Raw genomic sequence first — 11,320 nt, 5'->3', positions numbered from 1 at the left:
AGACCAAACCATGCACTGGATACTCTAATGGCTTATTCGAACTCCGGATAGTATTTCTTGTTGACCCTCCCTCACTATCCTATATGTCGAGCGCGAACATTTCCCAATTTGTCACAAATGAAGCGTCTAATCGGGCCTCGCTATCCACTGGTTTGGTGTATACTAAAACAAATGTTCACCTCACTGTCGTTGAGTAATTATAGAAATTCGCCGCCTTCTACCTCGACCTCGGTGAGTATTTGTTAACGACAATAATAATAATACGGAGATATTTTTGAACGGCTTATGACTGTGCGGGAAAAGCATATATTAACAAACTTGAATTAATTGTGAGCTAAAGGTACTATGATTTACTACTAGATATAGTTTGCTATACATTTGTCAGTGATATTTTTGCGCTAATGTTAAAATTGTATATTTTATAGGATCAATCAACACTTCTTCAACCTACAAGCCGGAAATGTTCCCTGCTGCAGAAGCGAGTCACCTTGATGGTTTTCACAGTCAGCGCTATCTTTGGAATCAGCTGGAATACTGACGTCATACTCCATTAAATAGAGCACGTTGTCTCTTACGAGCTCAGTAGTTATAGACTTTCCATTTCCCCCGGAATACTGATGTTTACTGTCGCTGTCCATTCCCATTTGCATATTCTCTCAAAAGCCAACGGTACAAATTAAAAAATTTAAATTAAAGGCAGGTCATCAACAACTGTTTTTACTCCTAGTTGCGCTGAAACAGTTAACAAATTTATTTAAATCTCATCTTTGGTCACATTGACAAAGGAAGAGCACCATTCGATTTGATAATCAAAATTGAACAAAGGAGTAAAGTGTGTCCTTGTTAAAAGAAGCAATGGAAGCTGGGTTTGTCACCAGGTGGGTACATTAAAAAATTATTTGGAAATACAAATAAAGTTACACTGGTGGATTAAAAGCGTTCTGAAATTTTTTACAATAAAAATGTTCCCAATACATATCCTGAATTTTAATCAGCGTCTTGTTTATAACTGTGCTTCTGCATAATTTTTTTTTCACTTCCCCTGAAGAAGGACCGTTATTGCGACCGAAACGTCGGGAACGCTTTTAATCCACCAGTGTAACTTTATTTGTATTTCCAAATAATTTTTTAAAAGAAGCAATGTTTTCAAAAAAAATTATTGGAAATACGGATGGGGGTTATCTTATTCATTTGCCAATCATGTCCGTGGAGCACCAAAATTACTACTAATGTTATTGTTTTTCGACCAATAAAACGAAATGTCTACGTATAGAGTAGTAATCCTAGTTTGCCTTCCAGCTAATGGCCTTAATTTAAAAATAAAATCAAAATTTAAAAACTCTAAGCTCTTCAAAATGTTTTTTATAAAGGATTGAAAACTAGTTTTAGTGGCTTTTAAAGATAGATTGACAAAATGTGTTTTAACATGATGTCGATGCCTTGAAGCAAACTTGGATTAATTAATCATTTCCAAAGGCATCTGTTCACGTATGACGTATCTCATCTATCTGATAAATAAGCCTGTTTGTAGCTGTGGTTAGTTCAACAACAGCAGTGGACTACAGTTGTATCACTTTATAGATCAGGTAATTTAATCCGTTTTCTCTCTACTTGTTTTAGTTTAAGGCATTTCAATAACACAAAATGTTAAGTTTAATACGCCGTGATATTTGCTACCAAATATCTGAATATTGGTTTCACGCCACGCAAACAGCACATACGCAAAGGTTTTCATCGTGGAAATTTTAGAGAGTAGATATTGAGTGGATTGTCTTTCCGAATATTCTTTTGACTTCTCAGCCATTCGCCTTGATATTTTGTGCTTTTTGTATCATATAAACTGGTTTATTCTAGAGTTCTACTCATTAAACATCAAACAGCCTAAGTCGGGCGCATGAAATTCAGTACTAAACATAAAATCTAAAAATACGCAATGGAACAAAGGTCATTTAAATGGGTATACTTATATAGATCCGTTCTCTCTCGTTATCTGAAAATAATAGAAAACGGTAAAAATGGTTGGCACTTCAATAACAATCTTATTCCAGAGGACGCCTTCGGAAATTTTGTTGTCACATTGGCCATAAAACAAACCTTCCGTTTTGAAACCGTGCCAACGACCTGAAATAATTTGCTGTAGACTATCAAACATACGGACGAAAACATCAAGAAAAAAGCTCGTGGAATTCTCAGGAAAGTCTCAGAAGGCAATTGAGAAGAGTTCGCTGTTCGAATTCATTGAAAGGGTATACTATTTGAAGATCTGCAGAGCCTAGAGTTTGACGTCCCATCGATCTGTGGAGAAAATTTATGCAGGTTGAAAGTCATTTGCAAGCGTATGAGAGAAGCAGGTGGAATTCAAAGAATTCTTCTTATGAACTGTTTTTATCATTCCATGTTTTCCATGTTTTGTTAAATGGAAAGCAATTGTGGTCGCCTCATGGAAACCAGTGCTTCATTGGCCATTGCATTTTATCTGTTTGAATGGTATGCATCTAAGCTACCTCTAAGAAGCCCTCGATTTTAAATCGAGAAATAAGGTATATAAATGGAGAGTAAATTTAAACTGATGCTAAGCTACCACAAGGCCTTCCTCTAATTTTGTCTGTCAGTGCTTTCTTAGACAGGTCCTGAATCGTTTCTTCCAAAGGTATGTTGATAAAAGACTCATGGTAGTATACAGTGCAAAGAAATCATACAGTAAAATGGTTTCTTCGACTCAATGATTCACCTACAAAACATTGGCTATGAATTGCAATGACCTGTTGTAATATGTAATATGGTTGTCATTTTTGTACTAACATACCTATCGCAAATTCTAATAACACATCACCATAATTTGTAATAATCCGAGTTGTTGACATAACACATGACATATTTATTGAAGCTCATGGAAATGACTGGTTTGTCCATTATTATCATCAATCAACTCTTGTAACTGTCGTCTTTGTAGTCACATTCCTATTGCAAACTCCAATAACACGTTGCCCTAATTTGTAATAATCCTAGTTGTTCTATGCAATGACAATATTTTTTGTAGGTCTTTGAAGTCACTGCTAAGTTCAACATTATCGCCAATCAACTCTTGTGAATGATGCATTAAAAAATGTCAGGCATGCTAAGAAAATTGGAACTGATTACAAAGAACTAAGTAACTGAACGACCACTGGAAAAGCAAACTGACTACCCAACCAGCCAACAAACCAAAAAAACCTTGACTGTTTGTGATGACTTTGACTGACGTTTCGACAACCTGAGCGGAAGTCATCTTTAGAGTAAAGTGAATTGTGAAACATCAGTGGGTGGTATATATGTCTCTGTTTGTAAACCTGATTGGTCAACGAAGTCGAGATGTTATTGGTCGTTTGTCAGTAAGCCGTGATGTTATAGGCTGTGAAGACTGTAAAAAGTGATTGGTGCGTTTCGATCCGTCTTTTGTTAGTCAAAAAAATCTGTGGGTCTATTGTTAGTAAAATGTCTATTGTGTGTCTGTTTCGTTGTTGTTGTCAATAAGTCGTTTGTATGGTGCAGGTAGTTGTAGGCAATGGTTGAGTGGCGTTTGTTCTAAGTTGGTAAACAGTGAGTCGTTGATAGTAATTTGTACTGTAGGTAATGCACTTGGTAGAGTCCCAGTCGATTCTGTGGTTCGTTTGTAAATGGTGCTCAGCAATGTGATTGTTGATATCATCATTTCTAGTTGCTCGTTTGTGTTCAGTCAGTTGTACGCTTAAATTTCTGCTGTTGCCTACAACTACTTGCACCATACAAACGACTTATTGAGAACAATAACGAAACAGACACACAAAAGATATTTTAAAGCCTCTCAAAAATGTGTCTTGTTTAATAGCAAGTATTTATCATTCGCGCCTTTTGATTCATGCTTGGCCAGCGCCAATTCCTCATTTATCATAGACTGTGTCTCATTCTTGTGGTGTTATACTCCAGCGGGAGACCAAACAGAACAGGCAGCCTGGTGTTTGACATCAACCAGTCGATGAGACTCAAGCTCGTTCTTTGGGACAATGTTAAGTAAACTCGCACCTTATACCGACAAAACTGCCTTTAAAACGAACAGACCCCAAAAGAGAATTAAAATTTCTTGAACCATTAAGCTTTTAGCTGAAGCTTTGATGAACTACCTGTACCTGTTGGTTATCAAAGGCCAAAACGGAACCACCACACTGGCATTAGCTTCTTGAACACCAATAGTGCAGGGCTCTAGCAATGAGTCCCACCGGAGGAACAACTAAACAATTTTCCGATTGGAGATTTTGCACGAAAAAATCGATACCTAAGGCACCTGGGTTCTCGTAAGGCGAAAAGTACCTGGGCAGTTTGGCATTGTAGATGTTGGCAAAACAATCAATTATGTGGGTCCCCAGAGACGATCGACGAGTTAAAAGAACTCTACAGTCAATTGCCAATCATCAATGTCTATAAGACAGGTAATATGATCTGCCTTCTCATTATCAGTGCCGGGCACCCACTGAATATCGAGCTGGATTTGATGGCTTGCACAGAGCTGGAAAGTTAAATTTTGGTAGCTAATCTGTGCAGATCAAATTTCATGCTTCCGACCTGGATTGTTCTGGCTGCGGATTGATTATCGGTGGACCATTTCACGACCGATCCTTCCAAAATAGAGCCCAATACGCGATATATAGCGCATCAGAGTTCAGATGAAAGCGCTTAAAAAGTTATGGAAAGTAAATGACAGACAGAACGCATGAGGATTGCCAAAGTAGACGAAGGTTGACGAAAGCGAAGAAAAGGTATGGGAGTTGATGAAAGCGAGTGAAAGTCAACCTTAGCGCTGGCGGATTAAGGTGAACGCTTTAGGAGTTGGGTAGAGGACATGAGAACGGTCAGAACGGCTGAGATAATTTGCTGGTCGACTGTAAAATATTTAGAGGAAAACGTGTTAAAGTAGCTCATGAAATTCTTGGCAAAGTCTCACAAGATTATTTTTGTGGATGAGATGAATTAATGAGTATATATTTAGCCAAACCTAAAAGGGGAGTTCCACAATTTCTTTTTAATAGCATTTTTCTAAGTCTGCTTATCGTTTGAACGTAATAACCTTAGAAATTCCTCGTCCGTTCTGAGGTTATATCAATTTTTAGCACATATGAAGCAAACTACTTGTCAGCGGAAAATATTTTGAACAACTTGTCCTTGTCGAACCTGCGAGATCACAACGCTGAATTCCTATGACGTTTGAGACTATAAATTAAATAGTCGTGGATGAAAAAATGAAGTTTTCCAAGTGTATTTGTCCTATCGAAACGATTAATGTATTTGTGTAAAGTTTCAAATTCGTAGAAGAAGGAAATAAGATAAACGATTGTTGCACGAAAAAAAGAAATAATTTGAAACGGCTTGCGCGTCGTCCACCACGTGATAATGCTTTCACGCGTGAAATTTGGTCGCTCGGATTAAAAATATTTGAAAATTCACTACTCTGTAAATATTCGTCGTACAGAAATAATTATACTCTCTAAATAAAACCGTGCAAAAGGAGAAAACAGGATAAGAAATGTTTTGTTGTGGACCGTAATATTTAAGCGTTCAACGCCCATCGTCAATATGCGTTGCGAATGAATTACTCTAATCCAACACAAAATGTTCAAAACAATTCATAACTCAGTGAATATTCCTCCTACGGAAATAATTCTAGTCTGTAAGCAACGTTAACAAAAGGATAACACAGGAAAAATGTTTGGTTGTGGCCCAGAATACATGGGGTGTTTAAAATTTGTGCCTGTGGAGCACATGATCAACACAAAATGTTCTCCACGAATATTTATCGTATGGCACGTCCCTTGAGAATGGTAAACAAAAGGTTTCCTAAATTGAAGAAACGTGAAAAATAAACCTGCGGTAATTTGATAGTGAACCAAATATTTAGAAGAAACGTCCCAAATTATAAAGCACCTTATGAAATGCTCAAGCCTCACACCACAATTGACAAGACCGGTTTACGATTGTTCAAATCCAGTGAAATAGTTATTTGAGTTAGAGAGATGTCCATCTATGTAAGACTTTGTGGAGGGTAAAGCTTGGTGCTAACGCAGGTGAAATTAAACAAGCCTTTCTTAACAATTAATCTCCGAATTTTGACATTTCTCTTTACACACTATACGGTAAAAAGGCAAATTCACAAACACGTCGTGGAAACCAAGGAAATTTCCATTTGAGCTGCTTAGAAAAACACGTCAGTTTTATCTTTGTGGCACCATTATCCCCTAGAAAATTCGCTACCCGTTGTCAAATGAGCTTGCTTTTAAGTTAAAAAGCTTAGACATGTTTCTATCAATTCTATCATGAACGCTCATGAGATCACTTATGAAATATTTGCATTGCATTTTTTCAGCTCTTTTCCTATTCATTATGTTTCTTCATGAAAACAGTTTCCCTTTACTTTCTTGGTATGTTTTTTCTTTTTCATTAAAGATTGCGTGTGCGACACTGACACCATTCAATCATGTATGGATCAGCCGACATTGCCATAACAACAGTGACGTCCATACTCATCATAACATGTATCATTGGAAACTCTTTGGTCTGTGCCATCATAAAGAGAAATCGGGAAATGAGGTACAACCACTTGTGAATACCGAAATCAAACAATATTGCTAACAAGATCCACAGTGAAAAGTTACCACGATACTTTCAAACCCTCTCAGAGAATACTTTCTCAGCCAGGGTGTGGATCGAATCTTCCAAAAGGCAGGTTGGCTAAAGAGCCAAGTTGGTAAACACTAAATCAAGAAGAAACACTAGATCACAGTACAATGTCTTCTCTTTTTCAATGACTGACGTAAAAGACATTGAGAAATAAAGTTCAGCCGATATCCTACTTTGGCAAACAAGTTTTTTTTTAACTTTATAACATTTCTTTCCCTGAATTAGTTTACCTTGCATTTGGTTCGTTGTCAAAAAGAAAAGTGTTAATCTTACATACTAGGGATGAAAAATAAACGACCTCAGCAGGGCGGAGAGGACAACATATGTGGGTTTTAGTAAGAATTCGCCTAAAAGGGATTTCGGTTTTTATTTATGTATTATTTGACACAAAGTCTGATCACTCAATCCTATAGAATTCCCATAAATTATCTGCTTGTCAATCTGGCTGTGGGGGACATCGTTTACGCAACATTTCATATAACGGAGCTGGTTTACAGGCACATTGCCACCCACCCAGATGGATTCACTGGAAAAATTGTATGTTTGTTGAGAAACGGCGCCTTCCAATGGATTGGAGCACGTTCTTCAATCTTCACTCTGGTCGCCATCGCATTTGAACGCTACTTTGCAGTGTTATTTCCCTATGCCAACAAAGGAAAACTAACCATCCGCAAACTGAAGGTATGTCACTACGGCTATCTAAATGTGTTTGCGACTCGCCTAAATTTCCAAAGTTGCATCACTTTTAATCTTACTGGTAATTTTTACACCAACCACCCACTTGCTAAATATTGAATAAACTTTATAAAAAGAAACTGAGCAGTCAACTTAATGACAACAACACAAAACTGGCTTTATTAATTGTATCTCTTGTGACTGCGTTGAGTACTTGAACAATGAAGGCGTTACAACAAGCCCCTGCCATCGCCACGGTTGGAGCAGTTTTCAGTTGAGTGTCGAAAAAGTAATTTTGCGTTTGGTGTGGTTTTGCTTTGCTAAGATCTGCGATTTGTTTGCAAATTCGCGCTACTTTTTCAACCAAAGAGAAACAAAGCTAAAACCAATCGTGTGTTTTTCGCATCTGTTTTTCAGAACTTGACGCCGGTTACATGTATTTTCTTCAAATGCTTATTGATTCATTGCGCTATTTTTGTCTGTTTATGGTTTTGGTTTTACGATTCTCAATCGAAAGAAATGAATTTAATTACGTGCTCTTTTTCTCTTTTAGGTGATTGTTCTTGGCTCTTGGTTCTTCTCGTTGGTCCTGAATATCTCGCAGTTTTCTAGAGTGAGATATGTAAAGGATAACATATTTTGCCTGCATCCTGAGCAGTGGATGCACAAGGCTACCCTTATGGCGTGGTTGTCCTACACTTTTATTTCCTCTGCGCTAATGATTGGCTTATACTCCAGAGTCGTGCATACTTTGTGGTTCAAACGGCATGATCAGAATGTACAGTCAAGTCAGCAACAGGTAATATCCACCTTTCAAGCTGCGTCGTGCTTACAAGCACTGAATGAAACGGTGCATTTAAATTCACTACAAAAAACGAAAACCTTTCGATTGAACGACCGCTTAATGCTGCCCGTCCCCAGACGTCTCGCACGCTGGGGACAGAATGAGAAAAGCGTGACCGAAGGGAGCGCGATGGGTGATCCCGTCGCGCTCCCTTCGGCCGCACATCTCTCGTAGACTGAGAGGATGAGAAACGACTGGGGACGAATCAGGGCTTAATGTAAATAACTTTTTTCAATTTGACGAATTTTTCAATTATCTACATGACGCAAATGCTGCTGTATTTATCTGCTTCCTACTTACGTTACTTACGTTTGCTTTCGTTCCCTCTGTCTTGCTTGCTATCTTCTTTTACTTCAAAACTTCCAGGCCTGTTTGTTTGCGTCCCAAGGACTCCTTTAGCTCTGCAACTAAATACATTGCAATAACATTGACCCGAAACAACCGTCAAAAGACTGAGGACCGTATTACGTTGCTAAGAAAGCACTTCAAAGAAGTTCTTGCTTAAACAGTGGGCTTCTCAGCATGGTAAACATTGACCTTTTCAGGGAAGTTTGTATTTCTCCCCAAGGTAAAGTACAATCCATCGCATGTCATTCTAGAATTGAGAAATTCAAGAGCTAAAAGCAATATTATTTACGGAACTACCGTTCCCCGTTGGATGCCATATGACAGGAATATAAGAATTTGTCGGAATACCGTTTCTATTTACTTAATGTAGCTACCTAAATTTAATAGGAACTATAAACCTCAACTTTCAAAGTCTGCTGTATACTGAAAAAGGCTCTTGCACAAATATGACCATTTTGAATGGCATCTGTCTCTACGCAGGGTGTTTTAAAGGTACGGAGGCGAGTCACCTTGATGGTTTTAACAGTCAGCGCTATCTTTGGAATCTGCTGGAATACTGACGCCATACTCCATTGCATAGATATCTTTGGCACTTACAAGCTCAGTCCTTATGCAATTCCCATTGCTCACACAATGCTGATGTTTAATGCCGCTGTCAATCCCTTTGCATATGCTCTCATAAGCCAACGATTCAGACAAAAGATAAAGATACTATTATGTTGCTGTTCGTGTTCATCTCCTGCAAGAGTTCTTCCCTCAAGGAAACAACTGGGCATCGAGATGGCCAACAACATCTCCAGCCGACCGACTGGCAAAACCTTAACAAATTCCATAGAGTAATATGCTTGGGAAAAATTGCGCCTAACCCTTTATTTATTTATTTATTTATTTATTTATTTATTTATTTATTTATTTATTTATTTATTTATTTATTTATTTTCGGTGTTGTTTTCGTCAAGACCAAGAAAGAAAAGTGGATTTTTGCTTGAACTTTGGTATATCCATAGGCCAAGCCACACAACGTAAACTTGGCTGTTTTGATGTTGTTTCCAAACTTTACTATCTTGTCCCAAATTAAATTTTTTCGTTTTTCTTAAATTGTTAAAATTCTGTGGTGAATTTATCAGAAATTCATGTTGAAGTACGGTTGCCATCTAAAAGACGGTTCCGTTAAATCTTTTTTAAATCACAAAATTGATTGATCTTTAGTTCTGGTCGCCAAATGGTAGAACTGTTTTTGTTTAAACATAGCTTTAGTAAGGAAGATCTTCAATCAACTGAAGTTTTAGAGTTACGCTATTTTCAGCAAAGTTGTAGGAGAGAAAATGTACAATTGACGAAAGAAGGCTGAAACCAAGCACTACAAATACGTTACCTAAGATCTGCCATTTAATCCAGTACGTATACAGCTATAACACTAGCTTGCTGTTATATTTAAAATACCATTGTAAAACTGTTCAAATGTCACAAATAAAGTTAGTGTGATAGAACTAACTCCTAACAATCAATGAATATCCAGTAAAGGCCTCCTTCATTTTCTGGCAAACTGTTGCAATGACCATGCATAAGTGTTACAAGCTAGTGTTTCATGGCATCTTAAATGCACAATCAGGACAGCAGTCAGCTCCCGTTAAAACAGTCTCGATAGGCTCCAGCATTCTGTGTCGATGATAGCATGAATTCCTGGGCCTACCCCCAACAAAATTCCTTAAAACGTTAATCCAATCCTGACGGGGCTTTTTTTCGCCTTATTGGTCCGGGGGGGTGGGACATATCCCCCCCCCCCCACCCCCATAACTCAGCGACCATTAAAGCTATGTTTCCTTTGAGACCCACAACAAAAAGTAATGACGTCACATTAGGTGGTAATTATATCATAAATGTCAAATGGTGGTCATCTTGTATCCGCCGTCTTGGACTTCCCAAAACTTCAGTAAAAAAAAAGTAATCAAAACCAGTAGAAAACACTAATATAAACTGAAAACATAAAGATTGCTTCGTGTATAAGAAAATCATTTTTTCTTTATTGAAAAATAGGATTTTCCATTTTCTTTAGAAACGGCCTGTCAAAGATTAGTTGATGTAGCGCCTAAGACCTTCAAATCATTCAGGTTGCCTTAGGGAGTTCACAGGAACTTGGTGCTAGTTACATTTGCATACCGCGTCGGTATATCAGCTGAATTTTTTTCAGCGTGGTTTATTGTTACAAGTTTTGGATTGCGTCGTTTCTCTGCTTAGCCGGTTTAGCATTATTCGTCATTTTATTTTACTTTGAAGTTTTTTAACGCTACAGTTTAGTAAGTATTACTCTAAATTGTTTACGGTTTGTTCATTCCGCGTAGTTTTTCCATTGCTTTTTCAGTTTGAATCACATGTAATTTGTCCATCTTCCCTCGTATTTCGTTTTGAATAATAAAAGAGCATTCATCCTGTGGCTTCTAATCTTCGTGTTCTTGGCGGCGACGGCTTCGGCCAGCCACAGTTGACATGGTAACATGATTATCACTGAACACTTATCAAATACATCAACTTTTTCCCGGATGAATTTCTGGAAAAATCACTAAGTCTTGTTGCGCATGAACAAATATTAAAAACATAATTCAGGTTCATAATAATAATAATAATAATAATAATAATTATTATTATTATTATTATTATTATTATTATTATTATTATTATTATTATTATTATTATTATTATTATAATTATAATAACAATAATGCTTTATTTCTATAGCGCCATTTCCATGTAGCCCAGTGGCGCTTA

General features: G+C 37.4%; 1 protein-coding gene across 1 annotated transcript; it reads left to right on the top strand.

The window, feature by feature from the left end:
* Positions 1-1,513: 1,513 nt before the first annotated feature.
* On the top strand, positions 1,514-10,295 carry LOC146455652 (pyroglutamylated RF-amide peptide receptor-like). The gene is made up of 5 exons (XM_085094049.1): positions 1,514-1,586; positions 6,454-6,597; positions 7,101-7,368; positions 7,916-8,161; positions 9,035-10,295. Exons 2-5 carry the CDS (start codon positions 6,485-6,487, stop codon positions 9,392-9,394), a joined length of 987 nt encoding a protein of 328 aa, XP_084950175.1. The 5' UTR covers positions 1,514-1,586; positions 6,454-6,484; the 3' UTR covers positions 9,395-10,295.
* The last annotated feature ends 1,025 nt before the right edge of the window (positions 10,296-11,320 follow it).

Source organism: Pavona decussata, unplaced genomic scaffold, assembly GCF_977016875.1.
Source record: "Pavona decussata unplaced genomic scaffold, jaPavDecu1.1 SCAFFOLD_272, whole genome shotgun sequence".
NCBI classification, from domain to species: domain Eukaryota; kingdom Metazoa; phylum Cnidaria; class Anthozoa; order Scleractinia; family Agariciidae; genus Pavona; species Pavona decussata.
The sequence above is the reverse complement of the archived record's forward strand: the minus strand, read 5'-3'. Positions and strand labels throughout refer to the sequence as shown.

Excerpts from the sequence above, each read along its gene's own strand:
- LOC146455652 (XM_085094049.1), top strand. The coding sequence starts at position 6,485 with ATGTATGGATCAGCCGACATTGCCATAACAACAGTGACGTCCATACTC. Across the intron at positions 6,598-7,100 it reads AAGAGAAATCGGGAAATGAG|AATTCCCATAAATTATCTGC; the intron begins GTACAACCACTT and ends TCAATCCTATAG. Across the intron at positions 7,369-7,915 it reads TAACCATCCGCAAACTGAAG|GTGATTGTTCTTGGCTCTTG; the intron begins GTATGTCACTAC and ends TTTCTCTTTTAG.